Source organism: Haliotis rufescens, unplaced genomic scaffold (genome assembly GCF_023055435.1).
Source record: "Haliotis rufescens isolate VD_foot unplaced genomic scaffold, xgHalRufe1.0.p SCAF_2, whole genome shotgun sequence".
Classification (NCBI taxonomy): domain Eukaryota; kingdom Metazoa; phylum Mollusca; class Gastropoda; order Lepetellida; family Haliotidae; genus Haliotis; species Haliotis rufescens.
The window spans coordinates 29,485,562-29,511,265 of record NW_025963890.1 but is presented as its reverse complement, the minus strand read 5'-3'; the positions used below and the strand labels follow the sequence as shown (position 1 = coordinate 29,511,265).

Below are 25,704 nucleotides of genomic sequence, written 5' to 3'. Positions count from 1 at the left end.
TAAATAATCGAGCCCCCCCCATCTTTTTCCGCTACGGCTCTACGCATGGAAGTAATCATGGAAATCGGTTTCACTTCGACTTACCCGATTTCTTAATGTTTTATGCAGTAACTAAACTGAGCAAAAACTCTGCGAACCTATTTCTACCACAAGATTGTTGTCACTGTCACAACACATTATAAAATAGGCCCGCAAGCACTTAGCACCACTGGTAACGCAAATATGATTCGCCAGGCATATGTCTTTTACCCTTTTCAACAGGTGGTTCCTTAAAGAACGCGAAAAGCGTCACGTTGGAATTTTATGCTTGCTGTTCATATTTTTAAGCTATGTTTATCTATTGAGGACAGTCAGGATTTTATTATCGATTTCAATTGTGTGGCAGATGATCCATATATAATATGACCCCAGATCATTGTGGATCAAGTCAGTCAAGTCAATACTCTTCCTCAGTATCAATGCATTTGTGTCTCCACTGACATTTGTTTATTTGTGAGCTACTGGGCCATGGCATGTTTGTTATTTTGTGCTCAATAATTGAATTTTGGCAAACAAACGTAAACTGGTATTATGTTTAACTGGATAATTACAACCAACTATTATGTAACAAAACATGCCAAATTACAAACCTCCTCATGAAGTTCAATACTCTGGTCAATAAGGGATTCTCCCAATATCCTCTTAATTTCCTCTTGCTCATGGGAACTAACAAGCTCCTCCACTAGTTGCCATAGTGATAGCGGTGGCTGGTACCCTTGCCTACCAGTTGAAAGTTCAAGAGTTGGAACAGATTTACTGGCCATCTTTCCAGTCACCACGTTCAGATAGATAACTGAAAAGATTAATGAAAGATGATATTCAAATAAAAAATATATATAAAGATACACACACACAAAATTTAATATAATGGCAAAATGTGTCGGTAACAGAAATCTAGTGTAAATCTTGAAATTAACAAAAATACGAATTAAACGCATTAGCATTAATGAAACTTCACATTTATGTTTCTAAATGACCATCAACAATAAGACATCCTAACTGCACACTTTGGATAGCAGACTGACAGACTGATATAGGAGATTTAACGTGCGCTTTCCGACTGTAGCGTATTTCGCACACAGGCCTGGCCGGACCATTTAGTGTATTCCAAAAAGGGTGAAAGTGGTGTGTGCAACCCAAGAGGGGGCTTTAAGGGGTTGCCTATATTGAATTTTTGGAATTTTTAAATTTGGAATAAATTTTTGGTGGGTGGGTGTTTGTATGTTTATTGGATTTTGGATTGGTAGATTAATGAGTTTTTAGATGCGCTTAATTAGATCTGTTTTGATTAGGAATACGCCTAGGGCCTTGAAGTTTTCTAGTTTATTTTGAGGGTTTAGTATTTCATCTAGAGTAGGAACCTTATTTAGATTGAGGGTGGTTTGTAGTGTGGTTCTGTGTGTTTGGTAGTGGGTGCAGTGGATGAGTGCGTGTTCTGTGGTTTCGGGTTGTTTGCAGTGGGGGCAGTTGCCTGTGGTGTGTCTTTTAAGTTTTTTTAGGTGGTTATTTAGGTTCGTGTGTCCTGGTTATTTTTTGTTTGTTTACACTTTTAATTTCTGATTTTGAGGTGGGTAGGTTAAGGCTTATTTCCGGTATTTTGAGAGATAATTTAGCTGCTTTATCGGCGCTTTCGTTGCCGTAAATTCCTACGTGGGTGGGGATCCACAAGAAGGTTATTTGTTTGCCTGCTTTTGTTAGGTCGTTGGAGCTTTTAAGTATTTGGTTTATTTATTTAGGTTGTTTTTTGGTATTTTTGTTTTGGAGGGGTTGTAGTCCACTAAGGGAGTCGGTGAGAATTAGGATTTTATTGTTGTTTTTAGATTGTTGGTTATGCAGGGCTGAGGCCATGCCCACAAGTTCGGCCGTGAATATAGATTGGTTGTTAGGGAGGCGGTAAGATTGTGTGGATATAACTGGTTGTGTGGTATGGACCCCGAAGCCTGTGTGGTTGGAAATCGGGTCTGAAGATCCGTCAGTGTATATGTGACACCAATTTGGCCAATTTTCAATTTGTATGCAAGTGTGGTGGTTTTAGCTATGGTTGGGTCGGTTTGTTTATTTATTTGGTTAGCTAGCGTTGTGTCTATTTTGGGTATTTTGAGTGTAGGGGTGAAGATATTTGATTTTTTGCAGTTTTGTTTAAGATTTTGAGTTTGGTGTTCATTGAGGTAGTTAGTTATTCTTTTGGATATTGGGGTGAGTAAGGGGTGTTTGCGAGCTAGAGCTTGGTTTCTTGGGCTAATGTTTTGGTTAATTAAGTTTTGGATGAGAGGGTTTGTTTTGGACGCAGCCCAAAAATTAAGGCTTAGATGTTCCCTGCGTAGATTTAGTGGCATTTCCCCTGTAAGGGCCTCAAGTGAGGTGTAGGAGGTGCCATGTTGGGTGCGTGTAATTAGTTTAAGGGCTTGGTATTGTATTGAGTCAAGTTTTTTAGTTAGAGAGTTGTTTAGGGTATTGTATATGGCGCAGGCCTAGTCTAGTTTTGATGTAATTAGTGCTGTATAGAGTGAGAGGAGGGTACCTTTGGAGGCTCCCCAGTTAGAGCCGGTGAGACATCTTAGTGTGTTAAGGTCTTTGCTGCATCTAGTTTTTAGGTTTCGGACGTGAGTCTCCCAGGTGAGGTGTTGATCGAAAATGAGTCCTAAGAATTTGGTTTGTTTTTGGAATTTGATTGTTTGGTTGTTTAGCTGGAGGATTGGGTAGGCAATTTTCATGTTTTTATGTTTTAATACTACTCCTGTTGTTTTATCTGAGTTAAGGGAGAAGCCCCATTTGTCTGCCCATTGTTGTATTTTATTTAGAGATTTTTGGATTAAGTTTTCTGCCATTTTAATGCTTTTAGTGCGGATCCATAGGGCTCCGCCATCCGCGAATTTTGAAGTGTTTAGTTTAGGGGATGAGCCCTCGAATGGATAGCGGAAATACCAACTTGAATATAAACACAAACACAGTTTATTGAGCAGCAGTTGTAACAAGTATGTAACCATGTTATTCTAAGAATAGGAATTACACAATAGGCATCCGGTTAGTTATCACTGCTGGGTTTAAGAGTTCTACCCACTCGAATAGTATAGGTAATGGGGGTTCTGCCGCAACTTCACTGGAGCCGGATTTATATACCTATACCGCTAATACAGGGGGAATTTTTTATGCCAAAATGATTATGTGATTCAACGATAGTCATGAGATTAAGTTAAATTGGGTCTAGCTCACCACCACCTGGAGTAATTTTTATAGGTAATGATGGTTCTGCCGCAACCCCACTGGAGCCAGATTTATATACCTATACTGCTACTACAGGGGGGATTTTTTATGCGAAAATGATGATGCGATTCGATGATAGTCATGAGATTGACTCCAGCTCACCAATACCTGGGGCCAATCATTGCTTTAGATGAGCCTAAATGGTAATGAAAATATTCTTTCTTATTTTTATCAATAAAGCGATATTCAACATTTTTATTAAGTTCTTCATTCATTTTACTAGGAGACCAGACTATATAATTACACTCTTCTTGTAACTTGATAAGAAACAATTGATAACCGTATTTGGTTGGTTTGACATCACTGATATAATAAAAACCTTGTGATAATTCTCTCCATTTAATAGCTTTTTCGATTGTTGTCTCCATTATTATATATATTTATGTAAGCATTTGTCTAAATGTGATCTACCGATAGTAAGCAATCTATTTTTAATCTCCAACCAGTTCTTTGGTTTTGGCACGGAATAATTGACGCGCTTGTTGCCTCCCCTGTTCTATGAACTTTGTTTTCTCGTCTTTGCTAATACCACTGGTCTTATGAGATTTTGATCGAATCTCCTGCTTCATTGCGTTGTATTTGGTTCTGACAGCACTAAACGAAACTCATCCTCGGATATCTTACAATCGGCCATTGCTGTCGAAATATGATCCTCAATGCTGTTCAACTTTGCTTCGGCGAGTATCCGAATACTATCTTGTTTTAAAGCTTTCTTTTGCAACCTACGAGAAATGAATTTTATCGCTATTCCTGCCAGTCCCGAGACTCCAGCGGCTATTTCCATGCCGAGCACGATAGGCGCGGCGATTATAGTTGATAGTAAACCGACACCAGCTACACCGAGTCCCATGCCAGCTGCTACAAGCGCGGTGTCAACTCCATCCAGAGCATTCATGGCTCTGCGATACTTTTTATACAATCAAAGTCTCAACTCCCTATCCTTCTCTATTCGATGTTTTATGTCGCTTATTTGATGTAATCGAAATCCATCAACAGTATCCATCTTTTCAAATGCTTCATCGAGCGCTGGATATAAACCCATAGTGTATATTACGATCATATAATAGTCTTTAATTGGTCTTGCTTAAATGTTTTGAGAGTATACATCAACCTTATCAAATGTATATTATACAGCAAGAATATCTTAGTAAGAGAAATACTACCACTTTTAATAATTTGGACCCCCTCGAGGGTTGCAACGGGAGATGCTCCGATATGAATAATACTGCAACGTTGACGCTCGTGTTACTTGAGCCATTTAATCGATAGACCTGGTAATATTTCGAAGGCATCTACCGGTACATCTCCGAACAAGACTTCAATAATAAGAGTAGAAAGCTTAGGTATTGCACTCAAGTTAACTTTAATTTCATTGAATTCAGTAACCAAATTTAAACTAACGTTTTGGATTGTCGGACAACTATATAACATATGACCTGGGTTTTCTGGCAGGGGAGAGACTAACACACTTTTTCGTTTTGATGGGATATAAGCCGCGAGTACGATGCCACTATTTATTATCTTAGTTAAATTATGTGCCTTAACCGTCATCACATAAGGTGGGGTAATGACGATATTCAATTGCCACTCGATGTTTGCTTCGACCATAGTCCATTTATTATCGTCGTTGTGAGTAAGATTGTACGAAGTGTTTTTCTTAAGGAGTCTACTCACAACGTCGACATTGCTTAAATCTTCTAGATTACCCGTGAATGTAACTTCTTTCCGCTTGTATACATTATCGTGTAAGTGTAAAGCGTATAACTTACCATCGGTACCGGGTTTACCAAATCCTTCTGTGTCTCCGAGATCGGAAAGCGCAATTGTATTACATTGTCTGAGCGTTGTCTGGGCCTGATGCATCAACCATTATTTATAATATGGAGTGTTACACTTAAGTATCCTATATGTACAGGTTGGTGTTTTACAACTAATACAGAAATTTTGAGGTCTGAAATAATACCCCGCTTCAATTTTTTATATTGTAATGTTGAGAAAGATTCCGTTCTACCGCTATTATATTTTTCATTTTTCACTGTAATAGATCTGAGCAGAGTTGAAGGACTTTCTAGTTGAATATTATCCGTCGTGCTTATTTGATCAAGATGGATACACAACTCTTTATAGAGAACTAAATCGGGCAATGTCTCTCCATCAAATGTTGACCTGTATATTGATAAAATTCTGCGTACAAATCCAAGTGTAGCTGATAAGTTCCCTAAAATCAGTACACCTTTTTCTCCAGTGTTGATTTTCACTGTCCCATTCAACTCATCTTGTGTTAGACTAATTCCATTAGGCTTAAAAATTTCATCATTGAGTGAGCATACGCTGTAATACCCATCAGGTATAATAATGAACTTTTCAATCATATTTTTTTCATCTAATATATACATCTCATTATTTCTTTTTGCAGCATTTATATTGGTCCACCGCGGGTAATACGTTACATCACATAGGGCGACTTCGAGTTGTCCAGCCGAGTTATCGATAGTACGAAGCAGTTGAATAGACTGACCATTTGTTATTCCCGGGAGTGTAACATACATATTAAATATACAATGATACTATATCACAACTTAAATATGGAATCAACCATTATTTATAATATGGAGTGTTACACTTAAGTGTCCTATATGTACAGGTTGGTGTTTTACATCTAATACAGAAATTTTGAGGTCTGAAATAATACCCCGCTTTAATATTTTATATTGTAATGATGAGAAAGATTCCGTTCTACCTCTATTGTATTTTTCATCTTTGACTGTAATAGATCTGAGCAGAGTTGAATGACTTTCTAGTTGAATATTATCCGTCGTGCTTATTTGATCAAGATGGATGCACAACTCTTTATAGGGAACGAAATCGGGCAATATATCTAAATTCACTGTGATGGTGGGTGGTAATGTTACTGACTGTCCAAATCCAAGTGTTATTGCTAAGTTCTCGTCAATAACTATACCTGTTTCTCCAGTGTATATTTTCACTGTCCCATTCGACTCATTTTGTGTGATACTAATTCCATTAGGCTTAAAAGTTTCATCATTGAGTGAGCATACGCTGTAATACCCATCAGGTATAATAATGAATTTTTTAATACCACTGTTTTCACCTGGTATAAACATCTCATTATTTCTTCTCACAGAATTTATATTGGTCCACAGCGGGTAATACGATACATCGCATAGAGCTACTTCGAGTTGTCCATCCGAGTTATCGATAGTACGAAGCAGTTCAATAGACTGACCATTTGTTTTTCCAGGTAGTGTAACATACATATTAAATATACAATGATACTATATCATAACTTAAATATGAAATCAACTTACATTACTAATCAATCGATTATAGTAACTGCCTCTGGTGCTGAGTTGACCGTTAAATTCCACGATATCTGAAAAATACAGTTTCACGGCTACTAACGATACAATGGTGGACGATTGGTTTAACCGTCCGATGCAATTTTGGCAGAATCAGTTAAACTTTGCCGTATGGTGTGCCACAACGGGATGTGGCGTATCTGTTAATGCCCCAGGATTTAAACTATATAAGTCTGTTATATTATTTCACGTGTACTATCAGATTAGACGTATACTTAAAGAAATTAGTGCTCCATTACCGCTGGATCCAGCATGGAATCACGCAAATAATAATTATGATAAGAGGGCCTTCGAACGTATTTGTAATGAATTTAATGTTTCTACGAGTAAAGATTGGTGCATTAAAGGACCTAGCCATGGTCTAGGTATTCCGTACAATGGACAAAGAACTATTAAAGATAAAAGCGATTATTTAATTAAACAGGGTGTGATCCATTCAAGCTTTGCTCTCTCGAGTAAAGAGTTTAATGCAGATCGTATGAACTTTGAGAGTGGCATTCCTTATATTTTAACAAAGTTTGTGCATCCAAACGATACAACAGACGCTTGGAATGAATTTCTTAATGATAAAACGGAAAATAATTTTACTAAGCCAGGATTTGAAAGAGTTAATGAATCAATAAGAACTTATGTATGGGCAATTCTTGGCGCACAATCGCAAATACGAACGTCCATTATCGGTACTGGGACGGCGCTCGATGAGCAAAAACAGTTTGTCGCAAACGTGGAGGACGCCATTAATTCACCAGTTGACATACCATCGTCTATAAAGCGTTTTCAAGATGTATTACAGTACGCTCAATCCAAAGTGGACTTCGTTTATGCGCCGGGACTATACATGTCTCCGAGTAATATGGAACTTAAGATCGGTCAAGTGATAGGCTATAATAATAAAATTGTTATTGCTACTGATCAACAAAAACCAGGTATTTATTCAGATATTAACGTCAAATTAATAACGCAAACAATCACAGGCGAAAAGGGAATAGTCAAGCCACAAACACCACATGTTTCACAAACATCTACTGACGCACAAGTGCCACCACATATTGAGGCTAAAAATCAACAACATATCGATGAAAAAACAGCGCTTGTATCAGGTGGAGTCGCGGCTGGTTTACTCATGATTTGGATAAATAGTTCTTAGCGTATACGTACAACAGCCGTGCAATTGCTATGATCAGTGCCCACAAGTTTTGACTAAGCCAAGTGGTGGTCTTAGCTAATAAATTCAAGAGCCAGGAAACAACACTCCCTATTATACCGGGAAATGCAGCCGCGGCTTTCTCAGCGAGCTTTCCCAGTGCTGTGCCTAATGCTTTTAAATGCTTTTTTATCCACTCTTTTATACCATCCGACGTAGGCGGTGATCCGCCACCACCTGTACCACCTGTGCCACCGGTTAACGCGAGAGTCAAAGTGGATATAATAAATCCCAACGCGGTTAAAATACTGGCAATGGTTATTCCCTGTTCTCTGAACAATGTTTTAATTTTATCGGCCAGTGTAGTGTCATCGTTGAGGACTCGATCGATAGTTTCTCGAATTCGACTGATTTGCGAACGAAGTGCCTCTCTATTAGTGGAAGCAGCCTCGAGGTGGGCCGATCTTTCGTCTTCTAAGTTACGCAATCTTTCCGCTACGCGGCGTCTACTGAATCCATCGCCCGCCTGTTCAAGTTTTGTTTTCTCGTAAACTATATGCTTGTCGATTTCGGATATCTTGGCCATATTATTGGTGAGTTCTCCCCGCATTGTTCGCATTGCCTTGTCAAGACCTCGTAATTCCCTAATACTGAACTCCGGGTATGGTGATACACTGACCGTGGAATTATCGTAGAAGGTATCCAAGATTTCTTCGAGTCAGTCCGAGGCCACCATCGAGGAAGCTTCCAAATTATCTGTGTTGTTAACGAGTTCAGTACGCACAGTCCGAAGAGCCTTAGTAGTCTTCGCGGAAAGTCATGAGTAGTCAACAAAACCTAATTTATCACGAACAGTGCTGATACCATGTTTAGTGGCTATCGTAGACAAGGCTAGGGGCTTACGAGTACGAGAATGCATAAGGTCAATATCCGGAGAGCCACGCAGTCGCAATATTCCTTTACTATCTATCGTAAACTTTGAATAGTCACGAACAATAGGACTAACATCTTTAAAGGTATCGTAATAATCATTGACGGTTGGTTTCAAAAGTTCATCATTTACGGTTGGGTTCAAAAGTTCATCATTAAGATTCATAAAGCTGGTTTCATCAGTACCCTCTTCGATTGGATTCAGGTTATCTTAAATAATCTAGATCAAAATCAGTCATTTTTATATTAAACAGATGGTTATATAATTTCAATATAACAATGTCTTCGCAATACGGACGCAAGTTAAACCCACAACGTAGACTTTGAGATCCATTAGGGGTCAAAGCAATTCGTCAGTCTGTAACTATAACTAATAACCCTAGTACCATCGATCCGAATCAAATGCTTCTGGTTCGCTTTCCTAATCTCGGCGCACACGATGTGTTAGTTCCGGGAACTGTCCGACTAGCATTTACGATTATTTTGACTTCTACCGACGTTAACAGGGAGCCCGTTCAGAACATAGGTCGTGCTATCGTTAAGAAAATCGCCATTAAAATTAGCGGTAATGAGGTTTTGAGTATTGACGATAGCGATGTATACTATTGCTACATGGATCTCTGGAGAACAGATAAAGGGCGGGAAAACTTACAGTACCAAGGTATTTGTAATCAGAACACATTGAGACTGCGCGTAAGTGCTGAAAATGGTGATGGTACCGTCGTAAAAGATAAGGCTGTTGCCGACGCATTAGGTAACCGATTCTATATTCCCCTAGACTTTGAATTACTAGATTCCCACATGCCCTTTTATCAAGCATCCCTAGGCGATAGGTTAGAATACGAACTCACTTTTAATGACTACGGTAGAGTAATCAGAACCGGTGGTGAAGATGCTAGCTATTCCATTGACAATATCTCGCTGGAGTACGATATGATAACAGATCCCGAATTAGCCAGACAAATTCGTAACCATTATACAGGAAGTTTAGCCATTTTGTATGTTCGCGTGCTGCGACATCGAAAGATCACAAGGGACAAAAAAGATACGATGTGGAATATTAATCTAAACGTCCCCACGAGGTTGTTGAAGGGTATTTTAATGTTGTTCGAGGACCCCTCCGATGCGTTTAAAAGAAATACAGAGAAGTTCTACAATCCCAAGATTACAAAAGTAGAATTGACTATCGAGGGCGTTCCTAATCAACTATATAGCCAAGGAATACTAGCGTATCACCAGTGGGATGAGATTAAAAAACTTCCTTCTATAAAACGAAGCCCGGAAGTTATCGCGGTCGTGAAAGATCTGTCTCTCGGGAGTGTATCGATGGGTGAATACCTCATCACGAAGTACGCGCTATGGCTCGACATGCGAACAACGAGACGATGACCAACTACACGGCAGTGGGAGGAGAATAGAAAATGCTAGCGAGGGTGTCACTATACAGATAACGAAGCTCCAGGAAACGGCTGGTAAATTAAACATATATTTGTACGTGATTATGGATGCGCAACTTAATATACAGAACGGAAGATTCGTGCAAGCAATCTATTAATAATCTTTTACCTAAAGATCCGCACTGCGCTATCATATGCGGGCAAACGGGCTGTGGAAAAACAGCTTTTATTCTAGATATTTTAGAAAGTCATTATCGGGACGTTTTCGATCATATTATTATTCTGTGCCCGACTAAAAGCGTTATTAAAACATACCTATCGAGAGATTGGGTAATGAATGACGAGGGGGTACACAGAGTCGATCCGGGCGATCGTTTACAAGACTGTTTACTAGTATGTCACGAAAAATACAAAGGAGAATCAACCCTTTTCGTAATAGACGATTGTAGCGCAAGTAAAGAACTCACAAAAAAGAAAGATATGCTTTCGTATTTAGCATTCTCCAGACGACATACTCAACATAGCGTTTGGGTACTTACTCAAAAATACAACTCTGTCCTGAAAGATCTCAGAGAGCAAACCAAATGGGTAGCACTGTTTCATTGCAAAGATCGAGATTCATTCGAGGAATGTTTACGCGAAAATGATGTTATTTATACCAAGCTCGAACGGGATATAGTCAGAAAACTGTTATCGGCAACGAAGCACTGTAAACTCGTATTAAAAACCAATCAACCAGCTGCTTATGCAATTGCTTAGCAAAATTATAGCAAAATTATAGCAAAATGTGGTAAATATAGCAAAATGTAGCAAAATTACGATATATTGAACATTAGCGGTTAATATGACATAAAATGTGGTTCGAAATCATCATTCTTTCGCAACAGTTCATTATTACGGAATGTATTGGATATGTCATATTATATTATGTTAGACTTAAATATCTCCTTAGGTATTACATTATGGAATGCGACGAACTCATCGAACAAATCCTCAAAGAATCTGATGCAGATCAACATGTAGATAAATCTTTAGATAAACATAGAGAAAGACTCGCGGCTTTGGTAGCCGGTGGAAAATGTTCCCAATATTTGGGAGAAAATTATACCATCGAAAAAATTGATAACATGACCGACGAAGAGATTAAAAAACTGTACGCGCGTTACGAGTCTTGACTGGGAGCTACCATGACTAAAACGATAAGGTCGGCTATGTTACAACTATACACAGTCGTAGCTAGTACGTTTCTCCCTATCCCGGCAGAACATCGCATGTATTTATGCGAATCTCTAGAGAAAGACCCGTTCATCGAACACGCTATAAGCGCAGTGAGCTGTGAGTTTTATCATAGATACGGAATGTTCTTCGCTCCGTTCACCACAGCTTTAATAACGGCTAGGTGTGCCCACTTAATAATAATGGAGACTCAACAGGTGACACCACAACAGATTGTGAACGAGGATGCACAACAGATTGCGGAACAACGAGTGAATGAGGAACCACCACCAGCGATTGCACCACAAACACAAAAACAACCCAGAGTGACAAAGAATCCTTTGAAAATAGCCGCAGGAAGAAAGGGTGGGCTGGCGAGGAAAGCAAAATTAATAAATAATTCAAATATTAATCCGATTAAAACATGGGCACTAGTAGGAATTGCTGGTATAGCGGCTGTATGGTTCTTTGATAAGACCGGAGAAGAGAAAACGTCAACCCCAATGCAACAACAAGTTCAATTAGAGGTTAGCCCCCATATAATGCTATAATAAGCATGACTACTCCAGTTACAGACGGTAAAATGTTGGTAAACGCATTCAGCGGTGGTCACCGGCTTGGCCATTGGCTATGCCCGTATAGCTAAAATGATTACTAAAGCCACACCTCCCAAGCTAGATTTTAATGGATATGATATCTGAATGTTGGTTCTGGATATTGGATTATCTATGGCAACGAAGGATATACTCATCAAACAAGGGCTTATCCCGGAAGACATAATGAAGTAATTAATTAAACATTTGAATATTTTATATTCATATACTATGGTAACAATTGCGATGATGGTCGGTGGAGCTATTGTTAATGCTCTAGCTTTTTCGGGGAGTAATTTTTTATTTTCTAGTATGAGGGAATTTAAACGCTAAAGAAGTTGAAGAGGAACGTAAACGACATAACAATGCTTTAGAACAACTCGAAGCAGCTCAGTCACAATATACGCGGCAGAGTATGAAGAGATTAGATTTTATTCATGAAGAAATGCGTAAGGAAGGACATTCAATTCAAACGTTTAAGGATGTCGAATCTGCCATGCACGAATACTTCCTCGTTTATGGGAAAAAACTTGACCCAATACCGAGACCAACAATGAGTCAGTTTTATACACCGTCAGAGGCTCAGAAAAACCGCGAGGTCGCAATTGTGATAATGGGGTTATCTGCTGTATTGATTTTCAGCTATACCATGACCTAGTTAGCTAATCTATAAATAGCGTTGGCTGACTGCCTAATCAATATCTCACCAGTGTAGATGTGATTTGCATTTAGACAAATGATATGATAGATGTATAAACCATGAATCATTGCAGATTTACACTCATGGGTAAAAAAACTCTGTGTAACCGACGCTGTGTTGATATTTACTGCGGCATACACAATTATTACATCAGGCGCGGACACATAAACTATACTAGTTCTGTATGCGGGATAGGGGTCAAAGGTCGTTATTGTTTATGTAAGGAACACGGTGCTGATAGGGTCAGGAACCAGATTATTTATGCTAGGAAGAGAGATTACATCAATGAGAGGAATAGGTTGGGGAGAATACGTATTCAGATATATGAAAAACAACCAATTAGACATTTGACTCATTTTGCATATACCATTCAACCACAATGGTTTTTGTCAGAGAGTTGAAGGCTATGGCAAAGCAACGTGGTCTACGTGGATATTCTCGAATGAGAAAAGCTGAATTGATTACCTTTCGGGTTGGAATACAACAAACCCCAGACTGTTAGGGAACTCAAAGCTCAAGCGAGAAACAGTGGGCTGAGAGGTTATTCTCGAATGAGAAGAGCTGAATTGATCGCTTTACTAGATATTAATGATGTTGATAATAATGATGTTGATAATATTCAACAAGAACAAGACGATGTTGAGAATAAACAACAAGAATTAATATTTGTACCCACATCCGCCGGCGTTGGTAAATATCTAAGAGGTTGGAAGATGGATATTAATTCCAACATGGATGTTAACAATATTAAGCCCATCATATCGAGTAAAATTAACGAGGAGTTAGATGATTTACATAGTATAAAATACCAGCTGACTATTAAAATGTTATTGAGTAAAAGTAACACAGACGATAGCACCGAATATACCGAACCATATTTCCGTAGCAATCAAGAAGTTATAACCGAATCCGATACTATAAACGCATCATTAGATACATCAATTCAGAGAATAAAGGAAACTTTAGAACGTTGGACTAATAGAGGTTAGGGTTGGGGTGTGGATAAAATCGATAGTTTATATTTAGATATAGCAAATTATATGCCCTTCAAAGGTGGTTCTTATATAGATTAACCCCCGTAATATAAGAAGAAAAAAGCCATAATTAATGTAAAAAATAAATCTGATGATTGTTTAAGAATGATGATAAGATCTGCATTGTTCCCCGTAGATTCTAAAATTGCAAATAGACCTTCTAGCTATCCCCAAAACGATGGACTCAACTTCGATGGTATAGACGAACCTACACCAATATCACAAATTGATAAGGTGGAAAAGCAAAATAATTTAGCTATAAATGTTTTCGGACATTCTAAAGGAATTGTTGTACACAGGATAAGCTCCTGCAAACAATCCCGATGACTTTGCGATAACAAATCAATATACCGATGAGATAACACGTCATTTGTTGTTGAGAAAAGGTGTATATCCTTACAAATATATGGATGATTGGTCTAGATTCGAAGAAACTGAATTACCACCCCTTGAATCATTCTATAGTAACTTAACAGAACCTAAAATAACAGATGCCGATTATGAACACGCTCTGACGGTCTGGGATAAATTAGGTTGTAAGAATTTAGGCGATTATCACGATCTGTACTTAAAAAACGATGTACTGTTACTCGCTGATATATTCGAGATATTTAGAAAAACATGTTTAAAACAATACGGCTTGGACCCGGCATGGTACTATTCCAGTCCCGGACTATCGTGGGATGCATTGTTGAAGAAGACCGGCGTAGGACTAAAACTACTCACAGATTACGATATGCACTTGTTTATTGAGAAAGGATTAAGAGGTGGTATATCGATGGCGGCGAAAAGGTATTCTAAGGCTAATAATAAATTAGTGGAAGGATACGATCCGAGTAAACCCGACACGCATATATTATATCTCGACGCCAACAATTTGTACGGATGGGCTATGAGTCAACCTTTACCCACGGGTGGTTTTGAGTGGGTCGATGATATCGAAGTGAATGATGCGAATAAAGGGTACATACTAGAAGTTGACTTGGAATATCCATAACAGTTATTCCCGCTAGCTCCCGAAAGATTAATGGTTAATAAAGATTGGATGTAGGAATATCAACGCTCCTTGATTGGTAATAGTAGGTTAGCTAACGTAGAAAAACTCGTACCAAATTTGATGGATAAGACAAAATATATAGTTCACTACAGAAATCTCCAGTTGTATCTATAGTTAGGTATGAAACTTAAGAAAATACACAGAGTTCTAAAGTTTGATCAAAGCCCTTGGATGGAGCCCTATATAAGGTTGAACACAGATTTAAGAAAGATAGCTACCAGCAATTTTGAAAAGAATCTGTATAAGCTCATGAATAACTCAGTATTTGGTAAAACTATGGAGAATCTAAGGAAGGGTGTTGATGTTAAATTAGTCAGATCTAATGAGGAAGAAAGACTCAGGAAACTTATAGCCAGTCCGGCTTTTAACAGAAGCAAGATATTCGATAACGACTTAGCCACGTTGCATATGCAGAAGAGTAATATAAATTTCAACAGACCGGTGTACGTCGGTATGAGTATTCTCGACTTGTCAAAACACTTAATGTATGACTTTTATTACAACGAACTTAAGAAGCAATACGGCGATAGATGCGAGGTGTTATATACCGACACAGATTCTTTGTTGATGGAAATACAAACCGAGGATGTGTATAAAGATATGGCAGAAAAAATAGATATGTACGACACGAGCGATTACCCAAAAGATAATCCACTGCACAGCGTAGTCAATAAAAAGGTGTTAGGTAAGATGAAGGATGAATGTGCTGGGACCCCTATAGCGAGTATGTAGGATTAAGACCTAAGATGTATTCTAAAAAGAAGTCCGATAATGGGGAGATAAGAAAAGCTAAGGGTGTTAAGAAGTATGTGGTAAAAAAGCATATCAAACACGAACAGTATAAAGAACGTTCAAACACGAGATGAACTCTTTTAAGAAGTTACAATCATAGGATATATGGTTTAAGAATGAACAAGACATCATTATCCCCCTTAGATACAAAGAGATGGATTGATAATGATGGTGTAACTACCTATGCTTATGGTTATGGTGGTAATACCGTACCGTCGGGAACTATGAACAACTCTTCTCGTACAAATGCCCTACCCGGTCCATCTTGAAGATAATAAAGAATAGGCTCTCCTTCTTTCATAACCAATTGACTAATGTTATATGTCTTAAGGGACCATATGGGATCGGTTGCGTGACATAGGCCTCCTTCAAGTTCACCGGGCTGGTATAAATATCTTACCCTTACTCTATCCAGAAGTTTTCCTTCTTTGCCTCTCCTCGGTGCTGAAGATTCGGAGGTCACGGATTTCATTTTAATAGCATCGGATGGTTTCTTCCCTATTAATCTCGTTACTTCATTATTCAGCACTGATACAACGGCTGATAAACATGTCACCCATTCGGTTGATCTCAATCGTTCGGATTTCATTTCGATCCCATACTGATAGCCAAACAAACGTTCCGCTAATGTCCGGTTAAATCTTTCAATGATAGCTTGACTACGGTGGGCCTCTTTTTCACCACGCCTGATTTCGACATCGTGCTTTGTTAACAGTTTAGTTATCGATCCCATAAACTCGCGACCGGGATCTACTTGAAATAGCTTACGCCATTTTAGCGGTCCGCGTTTATATATACGGCTCATTGCATTAGCTATTTCTGTTGAATCTTTCGAGGTTAATGGCTCAGCCTCTTTGTAGCGACTAGCCACATCCACCACTGTTAAAGCGTATTTATACGTTTTGCGTCTTACCTTATCGTGGGGAAGAAACAAGAGGTCAGCCTGATGAACTTCATTCGTTGTAAAAATATCAAACTTCTTCCTCAGTATATAACGCGGTGCAGGTAAATATATTTGCCACATCGCTTGTTTCTTTAACCAATCCTTGGTCACATCTTTAGATACCTTAGCCGCGGTGGCTAATTTTTTTATTGCTCCTACACCTTTCCAATATCCTCGTGGGCTATAGTAAATTTTATTCATTATTAATTAATATTGATATTTCTTTTAAAACGACTTTCGTTGAATCACATCATCATTTTTATACTAATAGAAGCATTGATTGGCCCCAGGTATTGGTGAGCTAGACCCAATTTAACTTAATCTCATGACTATCGTTGAATCACATAATCATTTTGGCATAAAAAATTCCCCCTGTAGTAGCGGTATAGGTATATAAATCCGGCTCCAGTGGAGTTGCGGCAGAACCCCCATTACCTATACTACTACTAATATCAAACTAGGCATCACTGACCACTCCTGCAGTCCAGACAGACGCCACCCACCGACACTGCGTCAAAGGCTGTGTGTGTTTTCGCGGCGGACATCGTTCTATGACGACCGCATGGTTTTGAATTAGGCAAGTTATTCAACCACGACTTGTAACCAATTCGGAAGGGGTCTCCAGTCAATAAGTTCTACAAACAAGCTTGTGCATACGCTCTAATGACGCAGGCATTATTGGTTTGGCATCCCATTTTACGCTTTGTCGAAGCTATCGATCCTACCTCTGTATCAAATTAACTTAAGACAAGATGAGGAAATGATCGACAATATCCTAAGAGGATGTTCAAACCATAACTGCGTCACATGCTCAAGGCAGCAGTGGGTTGATAATGGAATTGGGACACTGTCAAAATGGCCACGCCTTTCGTTATGAAAAACTATTTTACAGTCTCTACAGACTACAGAGTTTTTTACTTCTCCTTTTAAGCCTCATTCTGGAAACCCGAAGTACAATAATAAACAAAAGGAATGGTTCTGAATTATTTATTCATGATGTACACAATACAATTATGTGACTGCAGTGAGTGGTACTCACATATTTATCTGTGTTGATGGGCTGTCGTTAATTGTTGAGCCAGGACTAGCGAACCGAAGTGGTGTAAGGCCTTGGACATCGGTTACGGAGATATCTCTTAAGTAGACCACGTCGGCCTTCTAGAAACATCCTTCCATAATAGCACTGAGGGAACAGTTGCTATTAGAGCTATGGAGGATGCAACAGCTCTCGTCTCATGAGGATTCAATGTCTGAGGTGGAGGCAATCCCCTAAAGTTGTAGGCACAGAAGATTGTAGATTGTAACCAAAAGGAGACCACTGTACAGGAAACCCCTGAGGTAACCATCTGTGAGATGGGGGGATAACAATCGCTTCAGGGATCGTCGAAGTGTCGATGACGCTTGCAAGTATATGCATATAGATCGAATGGGACATTGGGATCCTGGGTATGTAGAATAGTGACCAAAGCTGGGATAGTGAATCGCCTGTTGGGTTGACCAAGAAGTTGGTTCTGAGCGATGAAATCCCATCGTAGACCCAGATGGACCTTTCCATAGCTGTGCCTCTCAAATCAAATCCTGTTTACATCCAAGGCGTGTATCTCGCTGCCCCTTGCAGCAGTAGCCAGGTCTAAAAGAAAGACTGTCTTGGGCATGATCTGTTTAAAGTCTTCTTCTGCCAGAGGTATATATTCTGCTGACGTCAAGTGTCGTAATATTATGTTCAAATCCCACTTGGGTGGACAAAATCTGGATGACTGGCTGGCTTTGGTGGAAGTACAATGGGCCTCAGTCATGGTCTTTGCTACTCCCCTTGATTACCCTTTAGCAACTAAGTTCTTCTGTAAATGAGCCAGGCGCATAGATGTAGGGTGTCCAGGATTGGATGTAAGCTGGAGTACGGTTGAAGGAGATCTTTTCACAAGGGAAGTGGATGATTTTTTCCCATTGCGAGGTCTACCAACGTGGTGAACCAGCTGCAAGCTGGCCAGTAAGGTACCATCAAAATCAGTTGTAGCTGTTTGTAGATACGATCTCCTGGATTACCCGTGGTAGAATCGCTGTTGGTGTAAAAGTGAAAACTTTGAGATTCTCCCATATGGCCAGAGCATGGTACTCCCACGCCTCTTGATCTGGAATTGGATAGACGAATCTGTTGTGTGTTGAACCTGGTGGCTTACAGGTCGACCTCTGGGCGGTGGTGAAGCTGGCAAATCCCCTCGAAGGTTTTGGATGTAGATGCCATTCTGTGGAGGATGGTAGATCCGGAGGGGACAGGGAGTCTGCTATGACATTGTTTACTCCTGGGATGTGTCAAGCTCTAGCTTTGATGCCCAATCAATGCATTGATCAGTTGAAAAAAGTCCATCGTCAGGGCCAGCAGGGAGGCTGACTGGGTGGATCCCATCTTGTTGATATACCACACAACTGAGGCTCTGTCAGACTGTATCATCAGTTGAGATGATCAAAGCACTTCCGCCCAATGAGAAATCGCTAGATTTCAAGATTGTTGATATGGAGGGTCGATTCTATTGCTGATCAATGTTGTTTGATGTTTGATGATAGTGCATGTGCTCTCCCTAACCCACTGTCGATGCATCAACGAACAGGTGGTGCGTTGGTAGAAAGTGTTCCAGGGCAACACATGAGCAGGTAGCCACCATTGTAGATGTACAGGTATAATGGAGCTGAATCGGAACCCTTAAGATGCGGTCTTAGGAAGCGCTGAATTGGCCGTAGTTGTAGTCGACCTCTCTGGATGAGATCAACAGACCAAGCAACTGCTGCCATTGTCGAAGATGTTTCGACTGTCTGAGTGCTGATGGCACGAGTCATTGTATCTTCTTCCATCTGTCCGGAGGGACGAGAAAATAATTCTGAGGTCAGTGTCAAAAGTGCTCTGATGAACTACAGTTCCCGAGGGCGTTTGGTTTCCGACTTTTCTGGGTTGACTAGCCAATCAAACTGATGGAGTAATTTCTGTACGAAGGCGAGAAGTCTGACTAGGACATTTCGTTCAGCATGGACCTGAATACAATCGTCGATGAATGACTCGAAGACAATCCCTCTGACATGCAGGAGCTTTGTTTTAGGCTTGGTAAGGCGTGTAAAAAGCCGCGGGGATGAAGAAATGCCAAATGGGAGCACCTTCCATTGGTAGTGACAACCTTGGAAAATAAACCGAAGGTAATGCCGGTGCTTGTGATGGATGGGCACATGAAGGTAGGCGTCTTGTAGATCCAGGCTGACCATGTAACATGTCTGACCATGTAGCGCGACGAACATCATGCCAAAATGAGCCAGTTTTCTAGTTACCATGTGTTGAACAGCTCCATGTTGATCCTGATCATGCAAAATTTCTTGCAGTCTTTCTTCGAGACCATAAATATTGGCTAGTAGAACCCCAGGGTTGCAGGGACATGGGCCTAAACACTCAAGAGCATGCTTGGATATTAACGCACCTATTGTCTCTTGTAGTGTTGTCAATTTGACTGTATCATCAGTTGAGATGATCAAAGCACTTCCGCCCAATGAGAAATCGCTAGATTTCAAGATTGTTGATATGGAGGGTCGATTCTATTGCTGATCAATGTTGTTTGATGTTTGATGATAGTGCATGTGCTCTCCCTAACCCACTGTCGATGCATCAACGAACAGGTGGTGCGTTGGTAGAAAGTGTTCCAGGGCAACACATGAGCAGGTAGCCACCATTGTAGATGTACAGGTATAATGGAGCTGAATCGGAACCCTTAAGATGCGGTCTTAGGAAGCGCTGAATTGGCCGTAGTTGTAGTCGACCTCTCTGGATGAGATCAACAGACCAAGCAACTGCTGCCATTGTCGAAGATGTTTCGACTGTCTGAGTGCTGATGGCACGAGTCATTGTATCTTCTTCCATCTGTCCGGAGGGACGAGAAAATAATTCTGAAGAAATGCCAAATGGGAGCACCTTCCATTGGTAGTGACAACCTTGGAAAATAAACCGAAGGTAATGCCGGTGCTTGTGATGGATGGGCACATGAAGGTAGGCGTCTTGTAGATCCAGGCTGACCATGTAACATGTCTGACCATGTAGCGCGACGAACATCATGCCAAAATGAGCCAGTTTTCTAGTTACCATGTGTTGAACAGCTCCATGTTGATCCTGATCATGCAAAATTTCTTGCAGTCTTTCTTCGAGACCATAAATATTGGCTAGTAGAACCCCAGGGTTGCAGGGACATGGGCCTAAACACTCAAGAGCATGCTTGGATATTAACGCACCTATTGTCTCTTGTAGTGTTGTCAATTTGACTGGATGTTGTTGTTTCAGGCTCAGTCTCTACCTCAACCGCTGCCATGAAAAGAACTGTGCACAACATTGCGGAGATCTTGATGAGATGGGTTTAATTGGGGCTGTCTCCTGTTCTGCCTCTGTTGGTCCTCCAGCTGTAGTTGAAGAAGGTCTACTGACACTTGGTTACTTCTTGGGCAACTTCCTGCATCCTGTTGTCAAATAGCTGAGGAGATGACCAGGGCATCTGGAAAGAGTCTTACTTTGTAGTGCTCATCTCATCACGGTAAGAGTTTCCATCTGATGAAGCAATCAGTTCCATCACATCATGGAATTTGTGTTGGATAAAGTTAACAGTCCCACTAACATAGGCTTCCTCTGAAGTCTTGGTGTGATTAAACCTCATTCCTATCAATTCTGTAGCCGTCAGTATAGTGGACAATAAAACTAGGGTCCACTTAATAATGAGATCCAGATGGGCTACCGATGTTATTTTCGGGGCGATAGAAGCGATGTCCCCATCCAGTTCTGGTGAAGCGGCAAGGTTAGTCATCCCATGAGTACCTCTCTTGTCTATGTTGAACCTAGGCATCGTTAGCCTGTCCTTCTATCTGCAGAAGGCCACGAATGCCTGATCTAATTTCTTAGATACGTCCAATATAATCGCCGCTGGTGGTAAGGTAATGGAAGAAGCTTTCGATGTCATTGACAAACCCTGACTCTGATGTATTCCGATGTAGGTTGATCAACAACTGGAAGGACTGTGTTCCTTGGAATGTTAACCCTTGGCATGTCAATCTGTGGAATGTCGACCCTAGGAGTATTGATCCAAGGATTGTCGACCTGAAGAATGGAGACCCTTGGAGGGTTGATCTTGGTTCGATGTTGAATGTCAACCCTTATCTCAAAGATCATCTTTGGGACATGACATATACCAGGGCTGGTCAAAATGTTCTTAACCTGTTCAACTATGGGCCATAAGAAAGTGAACTAGTCAATGCAGTACGTTGTTTAAGTATTTCATTGCAAGTGTATTTGATCTGTTGAGGCCATTTGTATAATAGTGACAGCCAGTTGAATGTGTTTGTTTGTTTCTTTGTTTGCAATATTCAAGCTTTTGACGGTAGTCAGTAGTATAGGTAATAGGGGTTCTGGCTCACTTCAACTGGAGCCAGATTTATATACCTATACTGCTACTACAGATGGAATTTTTTATGTGTAAATGATGATGCGATTTTACGATAGTCATAAGATTAAGCTAAATTGTAATGAAAATATTCTCTATCATTTTTATTAATACGTATACCATTATTTTTAACAAAGTGATATTCAACATTTTTACTAAGTTCTTCGTTCATTTTACTAGGAGACCAGACAATATACTCTTCTTGATAATTGGAAAGAAACAATTGATGACCGTATCTGGTTGGTTTGACATCACTGATATAATATATACCTTGTGGTAATTCTCTCCATTTGATAATTTTGTCCCTGAGCATAAATGCTTTGATAGCTTTTTCGAGTTCTTCCTTTGCTGGTTTGTAATTCTCCATTATTATATATTTACGTAAGCATTCTTCTAAATGTGATCTAATGATAGTAAGCAATCTATTTTTAATCTCCAACCAGTTCTTTGGTTTTGGCACGGAATAATTGACGCGCTTGTTGTCTCCCCTTGTTCTATGAACTTTTTTTTCTCTTCTTCGTTAATACCACTGGTCTTACAAGAATTTGATCGAATCTCCTGCTTCATTACGTTGTATTTGGTGAGTTCCGACAGCACTAAACGAAACTCCTCCTCGGATATCTTACAATCAGCCATTGCTGTTGAAATATGATCCTCAATGCTGTTCAACTTTGCTTCGGCGAGTATCCGAATATTATCATGTTTTAATGCTTTCTTTTGCAACTTACAAGAAATGAATTTTATCGTTATTCCTGCCAGTCCTGAGACTCCGGTGGCTATTTCCATGCCAAGTACGATAGGCACGGCGATTATAGTTGATTATTAACCGACACCGGCTACACGGAGTCCCATGCCAGCTGTTACAAGCGCGGTGTCACGGCTCTGCGATACTTTTTATACAATCCAAGTCTAAACTCCCTCTCCTTCTCTATTCGACGTTTAATGTCGCTTATTTGATGTAATCGAAATCCATCAACAGTATCCATCTTTTCAGCGAGCGCCGGATATAAACCCATAGTGTATATTATTATATCATATAATAGTCTTTAATTGGTCTTGCTTAAATGTTTTGAGAGTATACATCAACCTTATCAAATGTATATTATACGGCATGAATATATTAGTAAGAGAAATGCTATCACTTTTAATAATTTGGACGGGTGATGCTACAATATGAATAATACTGCAACGTCGACGCTCGTGTCGCTTGAGCCATTTAATCGATAGACCTGGTAATATTACGAAGGCATCTTCCGGTGCATCTCCGAACAAGACTTCAATAATAAGCGTAGAAATATTAGGTATTGCACTCAAAGTATCTTTGATATCATTGAATTCAGTAACCAAATTTAAACTAACTTTTTTTACTGCTGGACGACTATATATCATATGACCTGGGTTTTCTGGGAGGGGAGAGACTAACACACTTTTTCGTTTTGATGGGATATAAGCCGCGAGTACGATCCCACTATTTATTATACGGTGGGGTAATGCTGATATTCAGTAGCCACTCGATGTTTGCTTCGACCATAGTCCATTTATTATCATCGTTGAGAGTAAGATTAAATGAAGTGTTTTTTTGGAGTCTACTGACGTCGACATCGCTTAAATCTCCTAGATTACCTGTGAATGTAACTTCTTTCCCCTTGTATACATTATCTTGTAAGTGTAAGGCGTATAACTTACCATCGGTACCGGGTTTACCGAATCCTTCTGTGTCTCCGAGATCGGAAAGCGCAATTGTATTACATTGTCTGAGCGTTACAGGGCCTGATGAATCAACCATTATTTATGATATGGAGTGTTACACTCAAGTATCCTATATGTACAGGTTGATGTTTTACATCTAATACAGAAATTTTGAGGTCTGAAATAATACCCCGCTTTAACTTTTTATATTGTAATGATGAGAAAGATTCCGTTCTACCGCTATTGTATTTTTCATCTTTGACTGGAACAGCTCTGAGTAGAGTTGAAGGACTTTCTAGGTGAATATTATCCGTCGTACTTATCTGATCAAGATGGATGCACAACTCTTTATAGGGAACTAAATCGGGTAACTTATCTCCATGCACTGTTTTGTTGGGTGGTATTAATCCTCCGCGTGCAAGTCCAAGTGTTTCTGCTAACATCTCACCAAGAATTAAATTATCTTCTCCAACGCTTAATTTCAGCATCCCATTCGAATCATTTTGTGTGAGACTAACTCCCAAAGGCTTAAAAAATTCATCATTGAGTGAGCATACACTGTAATACCCACCAGGTATAACAATGCGAGTGTGATCAATACCTATTACACCTATTAATAACTCATTATTTCTTTTCACAGCATTTATATTGGTCCACCGCGGGTAATACGATACATCGCATAGAGCGACTTCAAGTTGACCAGCCGAGTTATCGATAGTATGAAGCAGTTCAATAGACTGACCATTTGTTATACACGGTAGTGTGACATACATATTAAATATACAATGATACTATATCATAACTTAAATATGAAATCAACTTATATTACTAATCAGTCGATTTTAGTAAGTGCCTCTGGTGCTAATATTTTTGTAAAATTTCCAGATATCTTTGAAAAATACAGGGTCACAGCAACTAGCGATAAAATGGTGCATGACTGGTTCCACAATCTGATGCAATTTTGGCAGAATCAGTTAAACTTTGCCATATGGTGTGCCACAACAGGATGTGGTGTATCTCTTTATGCCCCAGGATTTGAACTAAATAAGTCTGTTTTATCATTTCACATGTACTAACAGATTAGACGCATACTCAAAAAAAATTAGTGCCCCATTACCGCAGGATCGAGCATGGAATGCATCAAATAATCAGGTTCGCATATGAACGTATTTGTCAGGAATTTAATATTGCTACGAGTAAAGATTGGCATATTCAAGGAATGAACAATGGTCTAGGTGTTCCGTACAGCGGACAAAAAACTGTTGAAGAAAGCGATGATTTAGTTAAAAAAAACTAATCAACCATTCAATCCATTTAAGTTGTTACAGAAAAACAATTTTTTTGTAAGATTACATAATCTTAATCATGACTGGGAACTTTCGAGTAACGATTGGAGAGAAGATCTTATGAGTTTTAAGGGTGGTTTGGCTTATAGTGTTACAAAATTTGTCCAAACTGAACGATACCGCAAACGCTTGGAATGAATTTCCATATGATAAAACAGAAAATAATTTTACTAACCCAGGAGTTGTAAGAGTTAATGAATCAATAAGAACTTATGTATGGGCAATTCTTGGCGCACAATCGCAAACACGAACATCCATTATTGGTTCTGGGACGGCACTCGATGCGCAAAAACAGTTTGTTGCAAACGTGGAGGATGCTATTAATTCACCAGTTGACATACCATCTTCTATAAAACGTTATCAAGATGTATTACAGTACGCTCAATCTATAGTAGACTATGTTTATGCGCCGGGACTATACATGTATGTCTCTGAGTAATATGGAACTTAAGATCGGTCAAGTGATAGGCTATAATAATAAAATTGTTATTGCTACTGATCAACAAAAACCAGGTATAAATTCAGATATTAACACCGAATTAATAACGCAAACAAACACAGGCAAAACAGGAATAGTCAAGCCACAGACACCACAACCATCTACTAAGGCACAACCACAAGTACCACCACATATTGTAGCTAAAAATCAACAATATATCGATGAAAAAACAGCACTTATTGTAGGTGGAGTCGCAGCTGGTTTACTCATGATTTGGATAAAT

General features: G+C 39.5%; 1 protein-coding gene across 2 annotated transcripts in view; it reads right to left on the bottom strand.

Moving 5' to 3' along the window:
* The window catches only part of LOC124121654 (coiled-coil domain-containing protein 24-like), a 370,739-nt gene that overhangs the window by 270,015 nt on the left and 75,020 nt on the right, over nucleotides 1-25,704 (bottom strand). Inside the window, exons 1-2 of one of the 2 annotated variants that reach the window (XM_046484688.1) lie at nucleotides 6,633-6,692; nucleotides 630-832 (exon numbers count right to left, since the gene is read on the bottom strand). In XM_046484688.1, the coding sequence (XP_046340644.1) occupies nucleotides 630-803 (174 nt within the window). In that variant the 5' untranslated portion in view covers nucleotides 804-832; nucleotides 6,633-6,692. Of the gene's footprint in view, nucleotides 1-629; nucleotides 833-6,632; nucleotides 6,693-25,704 lie in introns of those variants that run through there. The other variant, XM_046484687.1, reaches the window with a different exon arrangement.